Source organism: Chelon labrosus (genome assembly GCF_963514085.1).
Source record: "Chelon labrosus genome assembly, chromosome: 19".
NCBI classification, from domain to species: domain Eukaryota; kingdom Metazoa; phylum Chordata; class Actinopteri; order Mugiliformes; family Mugilidae; genus Chelon; species Chelon labrosus.
The window spans coordinates 23,924,079-23,945,431 of NC_140352.1; the positions used below are offsets into that span (position 1 = coordinate 23,924,079).

General features: G+C 40.1%; 2 protein-coding genes across 2 annotated transcripts in view; one reads left to right on the forward strand and one right to left on the reverse strand.

Annotated features, from left to right (window-relative positions):
- rab3gap1 (RAB3 GTPase activating protein subunit 1) overlaps positions 1-16,453 on the forward strand; it is a 29,882-nt gene extending 13,429 nt beyond the window's left edge. Inside the window, exons 14-24 of the mRNA XM_084567101.1 lie at positions 957-1,064; positions 1,524-1,696; positions 1,923-1,977; positions 2,811-3,161; positions 3,791-3,928; positions 5,725-5,952; positions 6,471-6,567; positions 7,559-7,662; positions 8,794-8,909; positions 9,306-9,408; positions 15,481-16,453. Of these exons, the coding sequence (XP_084423227.1) occupies positions 957-1,064; positions 1,524-1,696; positions 1,923-1,977; positions 2,811-3,161; positions 3,791-3,928; positions 5,725-5,952; positions 6,471-6,567; positions 7,559-7,662; positions 8,794-8,909; positions 9,306-9,408; positions 15,481-15,714 (1,707 nt within the window). The 3' untranslated portion in view covers positions 15,715-16,453. The remainder of the gene's footprint in view (positions 1-956; positions 1,065-1,523; positions 1,697-1,922; positions 1,978-2,810; positions 3,162-3,790; positions 3,929-5,724; positions 5,953-6,470; positions 6,568-7,558; positions 7,663-8,793; positions 8,910-9,305; positions 9,409-15,480) is intronic.
- A 2,159-nt stretch (positions 16,454-18,612) lies between these two features.
- Positions 18,613-21,353, reverse strand: part of fasn (fatty acid synthase) — a 32,567-nt gene continuing 29,826 nt past the window's right edge. Inside the window, exon 42 of the mRNA XM_084567102.1 lies at positions 18,613-21,134. Coding sequence (XP_084423228.1) covers positions 20,997-21,134 — 138 coding nt within the window. The 3' untranslated portion in view covers positions 18,613-20,996. The remainder of the gene's footprint in view (positions 21,135-21,353) is intronic.

The window sequence follows — 21,353 nt, forward strand, 5'->3', positions numbered from 1 at the left end:
CATCGGGCGAGAGGCAGGGTACACCCTGGACAGGTCACCAGTCTATCACAGGGCTAACACAGAGAGACAGACAACCATTCACACTCACACCTACGGCCAATTTAGAATCACCAATGAACCAAATGAGCATGTCTTTGGACAGTGGGAGGAAGCCCGAGTTACGTGTCATCATCATACACATATCTATGAGTATGCAGAGACTGTGACCTGTTACAAAGGGAAGTATGTGGAGGATGTTGCCACCATGAGAGCCATTTTCACATGGACCAATCAGGAGACATGTATGACAGCAAAGACAGTTGGGATATAGTAAAGTGCTCTATTTTGTCATTATACAATGTACAACGAAATTACACGGTTGGATGGAGGGTTAGTCCTGAGCCGCTGCAACCGTGCGCGCCGCCACTGTGAGCCAAGTTGACCCGGCGCCTAGCACCCATGTTTTTGCTGATGGGAGGAAACCGGAGTGCCTGGAGAAAAACGCGGGGAGAACATGCAAACTCCACACAGAAAGGCCCTGAGAATCAAACCCTTGCCGAACCATGCTGGATATTCTTCTTTATGACAGGAAAATACATTTATGATGTTAGTACACACCTGATTAAGGCTTGGTTAAACTAATATTCAGCTCCTGTGTCAGGCAAAAGATATGAATGCAGATGGATTGGTTTTATGTAAAAAGAGGACCGAATTGCACTTTTGTTAGTTCTTGTTGTTTCAGTATCTCAGCTTTGTAGGTACCTCTGTTTTTATCTCAGTATCTCATTTTGTACTCGTCTAACCCTCGTGCTACCCTCTTGCATGATCTCTATCTGTCTGTCCATTCGCTTGGGGTCCCAGAGACCCCAAAGGTAGCACGAGGGCTAAATATCTCAGTATTCTTGTCTCAGTATCTCAGTATTCTTGTCTTAGTGTGTGTTTATTGTCTCACTATCTCTTGTTTTTCCTTGTGTCAGTATCTCTTCCCAGATGCCGCTGTGGAGAAGTCACCAGAGAAAACTAAGAACAAAACTGCCCAGTCAAACTCCTTCGGGACCACCAAGCCAGATAAAAACTCTGATTATGTATGTTTGCCCTTTCAGAAATTATACACTTTGACAGTTGGACTGTCAAAGTGTGTAGTCAGGTGAAATTTAACTTAAAAAAAATAAAAAAATAAACTGTATAGCAATGTACATTTTCAAGCATTAGTGACTGACTCAGAATCGTAACAAGAACTAGAGACATGGATAAATAGATAATGAGGGAAAAATACTTTACACTTAATAACAAAAAATATTGTAAATCTATGAAAAATATGTGCACAAATCACCCAAGTAATGTTGCTGTTAACAGAGTGATCACTGCATACAGTACAGTATATACTGTGCTGTTGTGTATAAAACACTATACAATACAATATTCTGCTTTACCAAACATATATTCTGCTAGAAAAATAGACTACAGAGTAAGTAAACACCTAATAATGTTGTGCAAACTTTTCCACGCACTGACTTATCCTCCTGTCTATCCCCTTCCTTCAGAACCTTTTCCTCCAGCTGAAGTCAGCACCCTGTGACAGTTTAACGTACCGGCTGGCGTTATGCGTGTGTCTAGTAAACTACAACTATGGCGGTCTGCGGGCTGTTGCCCACCTCTGGCAGGAGTTTGTCCTCGAGTTGCGCTACCGCTGGGAAAACAACTACCTCATCTATGGGTGGGTACAGCACATACTTACTCTTCTCGCATGTACTTTTCATTTGCATGTTTTTCATCATCATGTGTTTTGTAAGTACTTTGTCATGAAATACAGAAAGTGTACATACATCTAAGATGCAAACGGTATTTTGTGTTATACAAGTAGTACGTGTGTATTTAATCACTCTATTAACACAGTCCTGTTCACACATATCTGTCCTTTCTCTGTGCTTCCTAATCTACAGATTGGCTGCGGGGGCTCCTGATCTTCGCTGTTGCCTTTTGCATCAGAAGCTGCAGGTAGTCATTTGAGTGTTTGGATAAATCAAATGCCGACATGGCTTACAGCTGTAGCCGCCTCAGGGAGAACCACAATATTTATTTTAATCCGTGGAAGGCCTTCTGCACACCCATATATTTTCAAACAATATGTAAAAAAGGTAATGCCATCCAGAGAGGCTATTTGATTAGATGGAAACTATTTTTTTTAAGGCCAAATACAGTGAGTTTAGAAAAGGCAATGGTATATAGGTTATGTTCACAAAGCATGCTGGAATTTAACCAGCTGTTTCGTCTAGCTTCATGGATAAATATAGCTGGGCATAGCAATGGAAATGTATGCAGTGTTTCCTAATAATATTGTCTAAGGGAAGCATGTATAATGTCAAAAGTATTGGTCCTAACACAGAAACCCCTTATACAAAAGTATAAGTGGAAGAATTATTGATTTCACTGCAAATGGAATCACTCCAGTGCTCTTCTCACTCATATGCTCAAGGAAGGTAAAATTGTTAAACTATGAAAAACTATCAATAAACTAATTTTACACTTTTGAGGAGATTCTTCTCATTTCGAAAAATAATTTTGTGTTTATAGTCAAACCAGCTATCTCCCTGCCAATGTATTTAACTTTGACCATGTCAGATAAATGAATGCATATCCTAAATAAAACGTCCACTAAACTCATTACATTTCTGTGCTCTCATTCTGTAGCAAAAAGTTTGGAATGTTTTGTAATGTCGTGCTTGGAATGTAAGGAACATTACTGACTGACTGACTGACTGACAGTCACCACTTAAACAGAGATGAAGACAGTCATGTTAAGTTTTCCCTGTCTATTTCTTCTTGGATAGATGCTGAACTGCTGCATAGAGAGGAAAAGGGCCAGAGACGAGGCTCGCAAGGCATCGGAGGGAGGCAAAGAGAGAGAGCGCAGGGTGTCCAGTGGCACGCACAACAGTCGTCAAGCGCCAGAGTCTGCTACAGCCGCAGCTACGTCCACTTCTCAAGGAAAGTCCTGGGACTCTTGGAGCGACAGCGAGGATGAGTTCTTTGAGTGCCTGAGTGACCAGGGGGAGACAGAGGCTTCAAATAGTGAGGGAGGAAAGGATGGCACTAAGAGCAAAGCAGAAGGCCGACTGCACCCCTACAACAACATGACTCTGCTCAACTCTACAGAACCCCTCTATGTTCCTGTCACACAGGTCAGGATTTCTCTGTCTCATTCTGTTCTTCTAACACATTCATCTATCACTGATATTATTAATGTATTATGTGTAAAATAAGTTATTATACACCGATCAGCCACAACATTAAAACCACTGACAGGAGGAGTAAATAACATTGACCATCTTGTGACAGTCCAGTGTTCTGCTGGGAAACTTTTGGACCTGGCATTCATGTGGATGTCAATTAGACATGTACCACCCACTTAGACCAGACCAGGCACCCCCACCCCATAGCAATGACACTCCTTGATGGCAGCATCATGGTGGGAAACTGCTGATGAAACCAGATTTGATAGAGATGGGAGAGGGTAAAGGAATGGCAATACTGTTTATTCCATTTGTAGCACATTTGGAAGAGTGGTGACTATTTTACAAAATTGGCAACATGCACAGGTCACAAGTTATAATCCCCTTTCATTGATGAAAAACCCCTGCTGCAGCTCGGCAAGGAAACATTCTGTCGGTGGAAGCTCAAAGACATTAGCTTTCTCTGCATGGTCTTAAACCTTATCATCTTCTGAACCATAGAATTCAAAAGGCAGAGTGAGCTCTATAATGACGTTATTGAGTCCATCAGTGTTGATGTGTGTGCATTTCTTTGTCAGGAACCTGCTCCCATGACAGAGGACCTGTTAGAGGAGCAGTCTGAAGTACTGGCCAAACTGGGCACGTCAGCCGAAGGTACACACCTCCGGGCTCGCATGCAGAGTGCATGCCTGCTCTCTGACATGGAGTCCTTCAAGGTGAGACAGGCTGCATACTCACTCGTATTGTTCATCTGTGCAGTACGACGATTCAGATTTTCATTCATTTGTGCTGATGGCATGAACAATATCTGAATGCTTAGCACATTCAAACATCTCACATTATGTGTGCTCATTAAACTTGAAACCTGATTGTTATCATGAACAATACAATCACTTGAGGCTGCAGCTAAACTTTCCTGTATTTTGTTATGATGTCCATAACCTATGAACACCGTCCCATTCATTCTGCCACAGCTCCATTGCTCTTTCTTTCTCTCCTTTTTGTCCCTCTACCTTTACTAGTAAAGTTCAAGTATTTTTTCAAGTTTTTATTGGCACCTTCTTTGGAAAGCGAAGTCAGCTGATCACGAAGTTAGCATCACTGTCAGCGCTGTAGTTCCTGACTTCAGTCTAGAAGCTGCAACAGCAATAGTTTAAAACAGAAGAGAAATGACAAATAGAGCTAGTCTTTCAAGTTCCATATGGTCCAAAGTCAAGGTTTTAGCTGAATCTCTATTCTGTGGCAGGACAGTGTCCACTGTCAAAATGTACAGGCCAGTGTACATATTGATTTGATTTGATGTGATCAGTGATCAGCCAAGACCATGTAAGTTGCTTTTAATGCTGAAGTTGTCAACTGAAACAAGTGAATCGGTAGATGAATTCATACATGTTGTATACACATGTATGCATGAAGTCATTTTTACAGGTCATGTCATAATTTATAGTTGAGCTGCTTCACTTTACACCATCATCTAAAGTTGCAGTGTTTTTCCTGTCTCTGTGTACAAAAGAAGTGGCAGGTTTTGGAGGCGTCTTTAGCAACACATGGCACACATTCTAGAATTAAAAAAAGGGCTGCAGGAAGCACAATAATGAAGAGTCTAACAGCACAACCTTAACTTAATAGTGTAGGTCAGGTGTGTATTATGATAGAATAAAGAGCAGCTTTGCAAAACATGGCATGCACTTTGTTAGAAGCACTTGATCACTGACAACTAATACACACTAATAACACACGGAAACCACTTTTGATCAGTCTGTTTGGTTTCTTCCTCATGCCATAAATCATACACAGACATTACATTGCATTGAGGCCAAAAAAAAAAAAAACTCTCCTCTCCTCGGATAAATATAAATTCCAGCAGTAAATGCCATTCCAGCTCCAATCACACTTAGAAAATTCAGATGTTCACTGATTGCTGAAGCTTATTTCAGATTCCCCTTTGTTTTTGTTTGTATCTGCATTCCCACTATGTTACTTTCATTTTCTCTCTTCATTGTTTCTCCCCTTTATTTATCAGGTGAGTTGTGAAATGATGTGTAAATATTGGTGTCTTTCAATCAGAATGCTGCATTATGTCTTAACCCCGAGATCTCTGGTGTTGCTTTAACCCTTTAGACGACACCAATCCTCTGTATTACTATACCATTACTTTGCTAGCAGTGAAAATGATTTTTAGAAAATAATTATCATTTATCATACAATTATACTGACCAGCAAACTTCCAGTTATGCCTTTTCCTGAAATTGCAAAAGCTCTCCACATTCAAAAAATGACTTGCAGCATATTAGAATGTACATAATAATACTATGATATATGATACTCATTACTATGAGATTGGCTTGTAAAGATGAGAACTTGATTTTAGGATGCATATCAGGACATAACCTGATGGTGCTATCTGACAATAAATGACAGAGAAATGTAGATGGCATTACAATTCAGTTATAATATAATTTCACATAAAAGTTATGGTTGAACATAAGCTGAAATAAAACTCTCTCCACAGGCAGCCAACCCAGGCTGTGTTCTGGAAGACTTTGTGCGCTGGTACTCTCCTCGGGATTATGTGGAGGAGGAGGTGGTCGATGAGAAGGGTAACACAGTGGTGAGAGGGGAACTCAGTGCCAGGATGAAGATCCCAGGCAACATGTGGGTGGAGGCTTGGGAGACGGCCAGGATTACACCTGCACGCCGCCAGAAGAGGCTTTTTGACGACACTAAGGAGGCGGAGAAGGTAATATAAATATCCAGTATGCACAGATATGATACATCTACAGCTGACAGTCACCATCTGTGACTAGCTAAATTTGTCTGAATTATATGAAAGGGATTGCTTTAAATCATGAGTTTCACACAGGAGTACCCTAGGGCCACTGGCCAAGGTCACTTGAACTCGTGGTGGAAAACATATTTAATAAACAATAAATTTCATGACTTTATACAGTAATCTATATATCAGTGGTTCTTATTGTTTTTTTTTGTGAAAGTTATGAACTTCAACAAAATATATATTGGAATATGTCACCTTCTAAAGTCTTAATCTGTATAAATAGATATAAACTTTACAATACATGATGAATAATATTGGTTTAAGATACAGTGAGTTAGAATGTGAGCTGAAACAACAACACTGTTTTATATTTGTATGTATCTTTCTGATAGTCAGTACCTGCATGTTGTCCTCTGAACGAGGGTAGCAAACAGGGGCAACATGAACTGAGGAAACTAAACTAGGGTTTTCTTTCCATTTAGGTTCTGCACTATTTGGCAATGCAGAAACCTGCAGACCTGGCCCGTCATCTCCTGCCCTGTATAATCCATGCTGCTATGCTGAAGTTGAAGGAGGAAGGTGGGTCAGCAGATGAACAGTAAAACAAATAGGCTTGTTGTTTTGTTTTTAATAACTGTTATTCCGAAGATTAATACAATAAATAAGAAAAGAAATTAAGACGAGCATCATTTTCCATGTTTTAATGGGGAGATTGAAACTTTCAGTATGGCTGAAACAGCTTGTTAAAAATGGGCACATCATCATAACCTAATACAACATGGCTCTGATTGGCTGGAGGACCATCCAATTACAGGCTGACATAATCATAATCTCAGAAGACAATGGCATGTTAATGTTAATATATATTTATGGGTTGTCTCTGTGCCCCCATATGCCAAGTTAAGCTAACAGGATGACATAAAACAAGTGACTTAGTTCCCACTGTGGAAAATGAGCAGATCAGAAGGCAGCACCAGCGTGCAAAGAAGACATCTCATTAGTGCGATCCTCTCTTCCTTCTCTCTCTGTTTTGGAGTTTTTGCTTGTGCAACCAAATACACAGCAGCCTGGCAAAATGTTATTAATGTACAGTCAAATGACATTAACTTACATGGACACTTGTTTTGGGTAAGGTGCATATTTTTCTAGTGAAACATTGCACACAATTGCGTAAGTAATAATAGAGAAGAAATTAGAGGATAGGCGCTCAGTGCGAGAGAAAAGAGTTCATCATCCCCCAGCAACCTAGGCCTATAGCAGCATAACTAAGGGATGGTTCAGTCCAGCCCTAACTATAAGCTTGATCAAAAAGGAAAGTCAGGAGCCTTATGTCATGGCAGCCATCCCAGAAAAACAACTAAGTGGAAAATATCAATAGAAAAATTGAAAATTATTCAAATGTCCACACTGTGGGATAATATATTCATTAGAACCTGTATGTTAGGGTGAGGTATAACGATGGGCTGATCATTCCATAGTCCCCCACCTTTAATTGATTGCCTCCCTTCTATGGCTCTTGCAACTTTTTGTTGTAGTTTTTCATGTCTCCTCTTCATTCCCTCTCTAACAGAGTCAGTAGAAGACATTCCATCAGTCAAGAAAAGCATTCAGCAGGCTACGTCTCAAGCCAGCAAGCTGCTGCACCCCCCCAACCACGACTACAAGAAGTTAGAGGTCAGTGACAGCTGGACTGGAATCTCCACTATCAGACTGGTTTTAAAAGGAAATACAGTTCATTTCATCACTAAACAGTCCAGAGTTTTGTTCTGGTTTCACTTTCTTATCTTTCTGAATATCAGGCAATTGACACAATAAAGCTTATATAAACAGAATGCCCTACAGCTCTTTAAATCTACATAAATAAAAGTAGAGAATAGTTTAATCTCAAATGGTGCATGAATTTCAAAATATCTTAATTTCTCAAAGAGCTTCTTATGTTGTAATGAATGTTTGGCTTTCTCCATCTTCAAGTGCCTCATAAATGTGTGGCTTGTGGGTTTAAGGTCATGCGAGTGTCGATGACAGTCGGCACTCCCTGGTCTTGTTTGGTCTGCAGGTACATCTTTAAGATGTGTTTGGGCTCATAATCCTGCTGCAAATGTGAATTCTTCTTAGCGAAACACCCCCAGAGTTGAACATTCCCACCGCTATGTTTCACTGCACTGTCTCCAGTTGGTCTTCTTACCTTCTAAACTTATGTCACTTCCACAAATTTCTAACACAGATTCATCAGTTGATAGGGTTTTGATAAACAATACGACGTTGTTTAGCTCCTGATAAGTGGTTTAGAGGTGAGTATTCACTGGATTTCCATTGATTTGAGTTTTGCATTCTGTATTAGCAAATTCTATTAGGAAGATGACATTTCTTTTCAATCTCAGTGAACATCTGATGTTGTGCTCACTTTTGGTTGGTCTTTTTTTTTTTTGATACAAAGCATTTTACATTGTCTTTCACCAAGCTTTCAGTTCAGCCATCATTTGATATGAAAGAAAGCCCCTGAGAGAATACCAGTTTAAATTGTGATTATTTCCAGGTTTACATGGAAATGTGATTTCTGTTGTGGTCTCAGACTTTTAGTCACCTCTGCTTTTCCCAACCATATTCGACATTTCATCTCAGTATATGAACATATTATGTAGGATTTTTTGGTGTTAACTGATGCTGCATATTTGAGAAATGTTGAACGTCTCCAGCGGACCGATAAGGTTCTTCACGCTGTGCTAGCTGTATTGTACTTTTAATATGTTTTAATATGTTGGTTCCTCCAGCTCCTGTTCTGACAGTATGCACCTCTGTGTGTAGGATTTTATTAACCAGCTGATGACCATGGAGACGGTCATAACCCAAGCTCGGTCGCTGAAGGCCAAGTTCGCCATCGGTGAGGACGAAAAGGGAGAAAGCACAGATGAGCTGGAGAAGTATGTTACACACTGTTTTAATATGATCACCTTTTAAGTCCACAAAATATACAATTTAATTTCAGGTGGCTAGTACACAGTTTGACGAAGAAAGGATCTGAAGTTTGAGGCCGAAGAAAGTTTGCAGTTTACAGTTCCGACACACCTACTCATTGAATGGTTTTCTACAGGATAAAACAATACGGATTCACTAGCTATAAAATAATACAAATGGAATTATTTAGTGAGGAGAAGAGCAAACTATGTTTCATATTTTAGGTTGCTTAAAGTAGTCGCTGGTCTTGAAGACAGCTTTACACACCATTAGATGATTGCAACATCATCTGTTTGAAGGAGACTGCATGAATCAGACCTTCATGACAATGTTTTATTTAAATGGAATGTTTTTTTCCCCAGGTTTGTGATCTCCCTGCTGGAAGAACCAGAGGTGGTGGTGATTGGAGCTGGCCAGGGGCCGGCTGGCAGCATCATCCATAAACTATTTATTAACGCTCAGAGGGTAAGCAGCCTCAAACGCTCTCCCCCTCTTGCATCTAGCACCCTGCTCTTTATGCTGAAGGAAGTAGCTACATGCATCTGGTGTCTTGCAACTACTTTGAAGCGCAAACTGAATTATAAGATGTTGGTGTATCTGTAGTAATCGCATAGACTGTAGAAAAAAATGGACGACGCATCCCCACTTCCTTCTATTGGTCAAATTGATGCTAGAATTCCAGAGATACGGGCGGCGCCATCTTGCGAATTTGGAATCAGATTCTGCACAGTAATGTCTGAGGATGGAGCCATGTTGTCAAAGACTTGCCCACACTTCTGCGTTTAATTAATACTACTACTTTCTTGAAAACTTATTTGATGTGTGTTTTAGTATTTTAGTTTGGTCCACTAACATGGATGAGGTTGAGCTTATGACCTATACTGCAGCCAGCCACCAGGGGGAGCTGCACATGCTTATAAGGAGCTGTCATGGGGTTCCCTTTTTTTTTCTTTTTTTTTTTTTTACAGTCTATGTGATGCACCAATCCAATAATCTTAAATGATACAGTCACAGTCAAAATGATTGGCATCACTGATTTGTAGTAACCGCATTTGTTCAGATTATTACAGACACAGGCTTCAGTGACATACCATAAGTCTTGTGTACTTCTGTAACAGAGACAGCAAATATGATGTCTCAAGCCGTGAATTTCCACATTGACGCAATCACTGCACTGTTGCTGCTGCATGTTGTGTATGTCACAGTTTCATTTTCACACCAAAGTCTATAATGAAGACTGGATTGTTTGGTTATGTGCACCCCTCCCCCTGTCTTGTCTTGATTGAGTTTTTTTTATACTAGTTTCTTAGCCAAGGAAGCATCTACAAGCCGCAGCTGACAGTGTTCTTGTGGTCAATGCTGTTCTACATTTCTGTCAGTAATCTGGGCTATCATTTCTAATAGCTGTGGACTTCACGGAACTTGACAGATATGACTTATCACATAACCTGTTCATTATCAAACGGAGTGCAATGTTGCACTGACATGTCCAATTTACAAATACACAGTAATAGTGATAAATACAACACCATGAAAACTGACTGTTTGTTACTTAACAGCAAAATATTATTCAGGTAATTTGACAAGAATTATAACATTTAACATAATTTACAATAATTCAGGGCTGTATGTCTGTGAAGATTCTCAGTCATCCAGGTCATGGTATATCCAAAAAACAAGCTGAGACAAGGGCAACTGGACATGTAGGGTCCATGATGACGTTTCATCCAAGTAGCTTCTTTAGTTCTTAATGACTGATTTAGGGGTTTTAATAGGAACATCTGTGGGTGTTGTTCATCTGATACTTACCTGTAATCTAAACGCTTTCCTCCAAGTCCAGGTGAGTATCTAGTCTTTAACAAACCCTAGTCATACATAGATTAATGAGTTCAGTTATCTTTTTTTCCTGAACTTTGAGCCATATATCTTGTTCTTCTTCACCAGAATCTACTGTTAAAGTATTGCTTCCTACATCAAAGAATTATTGAACATAAGAAATACTGTGTATACTAGAAGCTGTCAGATTTGACATCTGACCCCATTTTTGGGGGGTAATTTGTGTCTACCACTGAAGAAAGACATTATGAACAGCCTTTACTGCAACCATTGCTGCAGAAATATTAAAAATATTAACAGCAAACTCTTGTGGGTATCTGTGCGGTTCCAAGTTCGTTAATCTGGCAGAAAGGTGGCCATTTCCACAAGAGAGACAGATCTTACTGAAACATCTTTAATACTTGCCTACTTGCAGAGCTATGGATGTTTAAAATGTACAAAACGTCAAGTGTCTGAAATGTGTCAGATTGACCAGAACCTTTCACACCCAAATTAATTATAAGTTCAAAAACACGGCTTCAGTATTTGGAACAGTCCTGCTAGATAACGTTGTTTGTACTGCATGTAACTCTGTACAGCCACCAGACTCTATCATCTGGTTCCATTTGAAGTTCTGTGGTTGAAACCATAGAATGTAAAAAAAAAATAAATGGAAGACTCCATTTCAGTCTCACTCACGTCTCACTCACTGGTGTTTGTGCTCTGCTCTACCTCCAGTTTCAAAGGAATGTTGGGTTATACACTGCACAGACTTTATTTTTTATTTGTCCTACTCTCACGGTCCTTCAAGACCGCGTCACATGGCGGTTGTCAATGGTAACTGTCAATCATCATGTTGTCACATCCTGTTTTTAAAGCATCAAATAACTAAAACAAAACTTCTCCGAAAATTTGACACTTGAACATACATCAGCATTATATTAACTACCTAAAATGACTGAAACTATCCTTGAAAACAATTTATCTGGCATGTATTTTAGTGTTTCAGTTTGCCCTATCCACTAACATGGAGGGGGTGGAGCTTATGACCTATACTTCAGCCAGACACCAGGGGGAGCTCTACATGCTTTGGCTTCACTTTTGAGGAGCTGTCATGGTGTCTATTTTTTTTTTTTACAGTCTAAAGTTGAAACACCTGACTCGATAAGCAAAAGGCTATTCTGTTTTGTTTATTGAGTACAGTTCTTATTAACCCCTTGTTGTAATTTTGATCACATTAAAAGAAACCAAATATTTTATATTTATAGAATATCTGGGTTGGCACAGACAGTAGGGAATGGAGCAAAGAGAGTGTTGACGAAGTTCAGATACTTTTTATTATAAGATTTCTGTCGTCAAACTCTGCTGCTCCTGCATCGGGAGGGTCAGGTATGTACTGCATTACAGTGTACCAGACCCTCTTGGTGCAAATACAGTATGTGCTTTTTCTTTTTAGTTGTACATTTCCTCCATTCGACTGTGTTTTTGTGTTGTTTTTCTCCTTGCTGCTTGCGTCAAGCTGGCTGACTTCACCACTGACGAGGTAACCACAAGCAATAAGACTTTTCCTCTCAACTACTGTTGTTCCCTACTCCTCTAAAGTCCCTCAGTGACATCGCAACAACATATTCGTATCGACATGCACACAAATAAATGCCTAGGCAAACATGCAGTCTCACTGAATGAAGACCTCTTGAAATTAAAATGATCAACAATTCTGTCTTATCTACCGTGTAGTCTGATAAACAGAAAGTTCTGTTTTTTTTTCCATCCTCTACTGTATCGTCTTTGTACCTGTTTTAGCATATAAACTCCACTTTGATGATTGTAATTTCCTACAGCAGGCTGCTTTTTATTGTAAAGCTCATTGTAAGTAAGAAGTAGCTGTAAAATAAATAGCAGCCTCCAAATCGAGATGAAAGGAGAGATTCTAAGATTCACACACACACACAGAATGAGCGCTCTTTGCAAAGTTCATGCAATTGTATAGACACGTGTTCATATAGACAGTATGGAAGCATTAAATGAACAATACTGAACTCACTTATGAATACTACTGTTATTTAATGCACCGGCATACCCACACACTGCATGCAAACACACTCACTTGCCAGTTCATTAGGTACACTAGTGAGACCAAATACATTCTAATGTAACAGTCCTGCACTAAATCTTATCTCGATGAAGATTCTGGTATTCAGCATTAGTTTAAAGTAACTGAGGAAGCTGTTGATTCAACTGTGTTTTTATTGTGGAGGCTGTGGTTTGAAGTACTATTATCTGTTATTTTGACAACCCGTTTTAGTCAGCGGTTTGGCTAAATAACAGAAACACCTAAGAGTTTAATTCAGTCCAGTTTAACACCACAGACTACAGCCCCCAGAATGATCAAATTTCCGATGCTATATCAGCACCAACTGAACATTTTACCAGTCATGAAGGGGGATTCAGTGCCGGACTGTTAAATTAGAATGCGTCAGTTTTCTCTAGCGTACCCAATGAACTGGCATGTGAGCTTACGAGGATCTGAACTGAACACGCACACATCCGCAGCCACATTTCATTCCAAAACTTTGATTGAACAGATGACAACACTGAGAGCACAGAAAGAGCTTCTCTTTGCAGTCATCTAAACAGAAATGTTTGTATCTTGTCTCCATTTCGTCCCACGTTTGTCTGCTGTGACCTGCTTTGATAGCATGGTATTTTTGGTGACATGGAGGTTTGCACTATTAAATATTCTGTGTGGTAGTTTTTAGTGTTGTTGCCCCTGTATTGATGTATTGATGATAGTATTGATGCACATAGTGAGCTTTGATTAGATAGCCTGTGTGTTTTGGTTAACACTCACCTACCACAGATGGATACATTTATCCAGGAAACAAGTAGAACCATTTTCCTTTCTTCTTTGCTTGTGACTGGGGGAACAATGTCTTCCTTAGTTTCAGTCTGACTTAGACTCTGTGTATTTTACCTTATTTTTACTGCAGTGATGTATTTGTGGGGTCTTCTATGTGTTTGCATGTAGATTACATATCCAAGGTACAGAAACTTGATTCCAGGAACTTTATTCTTAGTTTTTATGTATTTAATTTCACCATCTGACCTTGGTTGTGAACCTCTTATTTAGGTTTCTAATTAGTGTCTACAGGGTCACATCTTTGACTCATATCACATATGTAGAGAAACAACAGGTTAATAAATGTCATGAACTGTTATTATATAGCATGAATGAATATGAATGGCGATTTAAAATTAAAGATCTAATGTATTGGAGCCAGTCTCAATACATTTTAAATTACCCAAACCAGACTTGTATAAATGAATGTACAAATGCACAAGTGACTTGATGTGAGTGGATCCAGAGAACATTAGAGAGAAGGTTCTGGGTTGGAACCTGTTTGCTGGCAGGGGCTCTCTGAAGACTATTCTGTGACTGCTCTGGATGTCTCCCATAGTCTAAAAACATGCAGTTTGGGTTGTCCAGTGACTCATCCTCCATCCATCAGTCATAACATCATGACCTGTCTTGTGTAGGTCCCCATTTTGCTGCCAAAACAGCCTTGAACCTTCAAGGCATGTACTCCACTAGGCCCCTGAAAGTGTGCTGTGGTATCTGACATCCCACAGGTGCTGGATTGGATTTAGATCTGTGGAATTTGTTGAAGTCTCCACCTAGAATTCATTTTCGTGTTCTTCTAACCATTCGTACCATTTGCCATTTGAATGGCAGGTCCCAAGGTCTAGCCCAATGCGTCACGCTGCCTTTGCTTCCCACTTGCATCAGTGATCCTTGGCCGTCCATGATCCTGTCACTGGTCCACCACTTTCCTTTCTTGGATCTTGGTACTGACCACTGCAGACCAGCAGATGTTCTGACCCAGTCGTCCATCCCAATTTGGCCCTTGTCAAATCGTTACGCTTGCCTGTTTCCCTCCTTCTAATACATCACCTTTGAGGAGAAAATCTTCTCTTGCTGCTTAAAATATCCCACCCCCTGATAGGTGCCATGTCAACAACATAATCGGTTATTTATTTCAAGGTGGTCATAATGTTGGGACTGTTTGATATACCTGCTTTACAGTCCTGCTTAGCTGGAACATAAAAACTGTTGTAATTGGCCTCTGGTCTTGAAAAGCCTTAACAAAGAGGACCTATGTAGATGTCTACAACAGCAAGGAAGCTATTACTTGTTTGTCTAGCATACTTATAAAACCAGAACTGTTAGCGTTACTGCAGCATTGTCTAGCTAGCCGTACATAGAAATGAATTAATTATCCGTTAGTTGCCTGTGGACAAAGATGTCTCCTTAGAGTGTAGTACCCATATAACCATACTCACCCTGTATGACCCTGTGTCTCCAATAAATCCCCTTTTCTCTGTCAGCATCACTCCAATGTGGATTGGTGTAATTCTGCAGCCTGCTTCACCAGTAAATTTAAAACTGACAACCACACATCAGGGCATGCTTAGCTCAGCCAAAGCCAAAACAACTTGTTTCTTATTTCTTCAGATGACATCTAAACTCAAGCACAAATTTTTACATGTTTTTTTTAATATATTTTATAAGAAGCATACTAGCAAAACAAAAAAACAACAACATACATTTTACACAATATATCTATAACTGGTGCACCAGGCTGCAGTTCTTCAAGTGTAACAGATCAGAATCAGCCTTTATTTTATCTTGTTAGTAACATGTCACCTTATCTCCACCCTCAGGCTGCCCTGCTGGCTCCAGTGGACGATGAACTGGTGTTTGACAGGAAGCCGACTGGATCAAGCAGCAAAGTACCCGACTTCCCGCCCCCAGCAGGCCGGGAGATCCTGCTGCGCACGTGTGTCCCGCGGCCTGCGCCGTATTCCAAAGCTTTGCCTCAGCGGCTCTTCTGCGTGTTGATGAGGGATGAGTTTAGACTGGCAGGGGCCTTCTCCTCAGACACGTCCTTCTTCTAAGAACTGCATTCCGTTTGTGAGTGATAACGTCACGCTTGTCAACCCAGACCTGGGCGGCATATTAAAACGATTGGTTTCTTTGTCGGTCCTCTGTCGGTTTGTTTTCGTGCACAAATGCTTGTTCATAATCGGTCATTAGAAACGTTTTTATTAAGGCATATGTGTGTTGGCTGCATATCTCTAGCCAACATGAGAAAAAATGAGAAAGACCTTGCTTTATTTAACTTTATTTGGACCTTTATTTGTAAAGCAGAGTCCAGGCAGAGGGCATATTTAGATCCATGTACCACAGACTGCTGAAATACACATGTACACAGACATAGGAAGAAGTGCTGACGTTAGCTGTTAGGATGTTGGATGTACATGCTTTCATCCTCACATACTCTTTTTCTTTCTGCTTTGACAAAGCCAAAACACTATGCTAGTGTTCTTCTCACTCAATGTTTCTGCAGCGTCAAATAGTGATGCAGTTAAGTGTAGCAGTGTACGAGTGAATCTGGTTAACAGGTAGCATCTATGAGCTGCAGTTATGATCACTTTTATCATTAAGGTGTCTGAAAAAAGTGTTGATTAATAAAACTAAATTCTTCAGACGGTCTTGTGATTAAAACATGTAGCCATGACCTTAGAGTTTAATGCTGGTTTGCCATAAAACCATTTCACAAAAAAATAATATTTTACCCTCAGTGCATACTCTGTATTTCTCAAATGAAAATAAAAAATCTCTTCTGTATTGTAATTGGCCCCATGCTTCTTTTGTTCTGCTGAAACACTTTTCATAGCATGTTCTTGTGTTTTTGGTGCTGTGCTTCAGACAGACTTTAATCTGGTTCTGTTCTCTCCACTGAACCCTCCTCTTGTTGATGTGCATCTCTTCTCCTGGCTGCTCTGTATGAGTCGGTCACTGTGGCGAAGTACACCTATCAGGCATAACATTATGACCACTGACAGGGGAAATGAATGTCATTGACCATCTTGTTGACAATTCAAACTTTTGGACGTAGCATTCATGCACAAGGTGTTGACCTGGCCTCCAAATTCAATAGATCTCAAAGTGATCAAGTATCTGTGGGATGATCCACAGAGGCCCCTCCCCTCAACCCATAGGACCCAAAGGCCCCCACTAACAACATTCTGTTACCAGACACCACAGGACACCCTCAGAAGGCCCATGTCCATTCTCTGATGAGTCACAACTGTTTTTTAGGCACAAGGGAGACCTACACAATATTAGGAAGGTGGTCATAATGATATGACTGATCGGTGCTTAAATATAATGTTCACTTCTGTTTTAGAATGTGGATGTGCTTTCAGAATTTGGCATTATTTAGTAAGTGGAAATGTTCTTTTTTCCATGGATTCTTCCTGCCCCTGGCCTGTATGTTCTGGTTAGCAAACATTTTGCTAGTTCATTCATTTATTATTCATTCTGTTACAGCTTATCCTCTAGAGTCTAGAGCATCACAAGAGGGTTCCAGACATTGTTTCAGAGGCAGGGTACGCCCTGGTCAGGTCACCAGTGTATGTACAGGGCTAAGCTGGGATAGGCTCCACCATACTGTTCATACCACCGTTTGTAATAAAACCCTTCAACCATTTTATAATGGTTAAATGACATTTTGAAACAATGTGACAGTGTCCCTGGTAATGAAAACCCCACTGCACACTACCACAGAGAGTTAAAGGACAGTGAATATGAGACTTCACATAATCAGGCAAACTGAAACAAGGCACCAAATACATCATGTTATCAACTGTGGTGCGTTCACTGCTTATTTCCAAGGAATTCTGTCTAATGGCCAGTCATGAGTCTCGTTTCAGTCATGAAACCTCCAGTCCTGTGGCCAAGAGGAAAGCAGAGAAGGTGATGCTGATTGTATGGAGTCTGTTAAACAAACAGCATGTGTCAACACTGGCTGGTACCCGTTCCTGACATTACACAAAGTGGCAGGTCTACAGCTGAGCTTGAACTTTTGACACCATTCCTGATCCCAGAGATGATGTGTGGGCAGACATAGCCAGCAGGAACAAAAGATGAGTCATGATCACACAGCAGCTGGTTCTGTGGCTCAGCAGGGGAAGGATGTGCTTTGTGTAGAAAGGGCCTAGGTCACGGGCTAACAGATGTGTCATTCTGTAACAGGTTACTCCTAGGACATACAGTGTCATACAGAGGAGGAAGATGTCGTTCTTCTATTGAAAACCACTGGTGGATAGAGAGGACCTGATATTGGAGATCAGAACGAGAGACGAAGAGATAAGAGTACTGACCCAAAGTGACCAAGAAAACAACAGTGACAGCAGCAGGAGAGAGATGTGATTGTAATGGATGGATTGCAATGTCTTGTTCAGCTGGTTTGGATTGAACAGAGCAGAAAACATGGATCTAGACCCACCATCTGGTCTAGGTGGGTGCTACATGTCTAAGTAACATCCACATGAATGAATACCAGGTCCAAAAGCAGAACACTGTATTGTCATAAGATGGTCAATGTTATTCACTTCCCCTGTCAGTGGTTTTAATGTTGTGGCTGATCGGTGACTCTATAAGGTTCCAGCACAACTCCAACCTTTTGCAACTACATTACATACAGATTCTTCTCATCTGCAGAGTCCCAGCCTTCTCTTCTAACCTATTAATATCATCAAATACTTCCAAATGATCTCTTCTGATAAAATCTTTTCTTGTAAGGGTACAACTCAATTTTTCTTCAAAACAACTCAAGCTATTGTTTTATTCACTTGCAACAGACTACCTAATATATAACCATTGTTAAGTGTCATTCTGTCCTCCATACAGTATTAACAGTGTGCTCCCTTATTCAGATTGCTCAAACAGAAATCCATACATCATGTTTAATTTACTGGGTTTAAGGAAAAAGACAAATAGTCCTAAAGTCATTTAGTGAGAGTCTTTTATTAGTAATATAATACATACAGGAAATATTACATTTAAAAAAAAAAGAAAAGAGGAGCATATGCTGTCACTTCCTTCTCCTTCTCACTGCAATCATTCACCACGTTTGTCTCCAGTCACCTGCCCCTTCACTGACCAGATATGAGGTCTCAGAGGTCAGCCTGACTGAACGAGTCTCTGGGGGTCATGAAACCACGTGAGGTCCATGGAGTCAGAGACAGCTCTAAGATACAGCCTCTCAGTAAACAGTTTCAACAAAGATCCAAGGACAGAGGATCCCACTATTTAGAAGGTGCCTTAAGGTCAGTGAGGCATTTGGTACTCTCTATGGCTCTATCAAAATAACATGTTTGACCAGGTTTGGCCCTTAAAACTACATAACTGACCTTGGTTTAGACAGCAGAACATTTGTTTTGGAGCACAGCAACCAATAAACACATCAGCTGGTAGCTAGGTTCACTGTTGTCCTGGCAGCGTCAACTTATTCTGTTAGTTTCCTAACACCTACTTCCCAGACAGGATAATCAACCACTGGCACCATATGTAATAATGTACCGTTGGTCACCATGGTGACAGCGAGTTAAGACTACATCTCAGTTACCTGTTGCATTTCAGACAGTACATTAACATCGATACAGTTCATTTGCACACAACCCAAGTTGCACAGTGTTAGTCATTTTTAACAACAAACATGTTTCAAGTGCTATAAGTTGATAGAAAAATCATAATTATAGTTCATTACCATGAGGGAACATGGACATATTTCTTTACACATCAAATTATAAAACAACAACAAACAAAACAACAACTTGGGAACCACATTATAAAACGAATTACTCATCATGTTCCGTCAAAACCATCTGTCTTATGTACCAGAATGGATCATAGTGAAGTTATACAGTCCATTCATTCTGTAGTATGCCTGTCCTTCATGATTCTGTTTCTGCTTCTGCAGCATTATTAACCATGTTTTGATGCTTTTCCATAGTTAAAGTGAGTTTTGGTTTTGTTAACTGTTTAACAATCTAAACAGCTGCTGGTCGATTCAATGGAATGACATCATGGAAATAAAAAATAAAAAACACTACATTTACGTATTGTCAAAGACACAAATGTAAAAAAAACTAAAGAAACTACAAACAGATAAAGTAAACCATTATTAATATATTATTCACTAGCAGTAATGAATGGTCAGATTTTACTGCAAGGTCAGTAGACCTTTTGCCCCAGCATTTGTGCACATAAGCCGTGAGAGAGAAACCGTACATCTACTTTATGTGACAAAAACTACGGGGCTGCTAACTTGATATTGCTTTGTTCACTAGATTTCCAGGGCCAGCTTTTCATGCAGCACTAGGCCAGGTTATTTCCAGTTGATCCAGTTAGAGATCCAGGAGGACCAGGAAGTTTAGGACATTCTACTACCATCTACACATGATAATAAAGGGATTTAAATTAAAAGAAGTAAGCAATTTACCTGACTGCAAACTGCAACATCTAGTTCAATCAAAGTAATCTATTGGGAATCAGAGGCTGTACGTTCCTGCATGGCCTTCGTGACAAGGTAAGTTTTATGGCATTATGTCTCGTTTATGCTTGTAAAGATGCTCTTTTCAGTTAAAAGGATGTCAACACAGTAACAAAGAGAGATGACCTATCTCAGATTAGTTAGCCATCCTGTTGCTAATGTAAAACTACAAACTCCATCAGAGAGCATGGCGGCTGCTACAATGTAAATGTGACCCTCTGTAGATGAGAGCTAAAGCCGTCCATGTTCTCTGGATGTAACAATACTTTTTATTTCACATGAAAAATCTAAAAGCTCCTGAGCTGGAAAGGTTAGCTCGACAGTTTTTGGATGGGGCTTCTGCATGCACAAGCACCAGTCAGAAGCAACGCATGGTTTAGTGTTACGTAGTTTAACATTAATGTCTAATACATCATTTTCTTGTTGTGTGGTATGAATATGTATGATTTAAACAGCTATGTGTCATTCATGATTTGTGAGAGAAAATCGATTAGAATAATATTAGAACTGAAACATAATGACAGAACTTTTCACTAAACATGTACAAACTCACAGCATGTTTTATTCACCCCATGAGAGGATTCCAGTTATATTCCAGATAGGTTAGGGGCGTCTACTGCTCGACTACTGAGATGTGAAGAGCTCCAATGAGTTGGGGACATTAGAAAAAACTGGCACAGGTGCTGCGTCCAAAGACTTGCCACGTTATTCTGACTGGATAAAACTAATTTCTAGGTACTGAACTAATAGGAGGAAGGTGAACCATGCCGGGAATGTTGTGGAATCAGTGTAAAAGTGGAGGTGGAGGTGCGCTGGGTGTGGCTTGAATGGGCATGTTTAACCCTCTCTTGCCGTGACCCGAGGCTCAGCCAGTGAGTTATGGATGATGCTGCTGATGGACTCCACGCCCTCTCCTTGTAGGAAAGTGCGGTGGTCTCCCTCGATGACGTGGACAGACACCTTGCCATCACAGACCTGAACAAACACACGTCAGACGGAAATGATTCAACATTAAAGTAAAGAGAGTCACATATTTACAGTTTGTGCAGTTAGATGTAGGCTCAAGAAGAAGAGCTAACATTTAGAATTAGGAATAAAAAGAAAGATTCCAAGGATAAAAATGATAAAACCATGTATAGGTTTAAAAAATGTGTTTTTATAAAAACACATTCTGAAGCTAGTGCAAATGTGTGT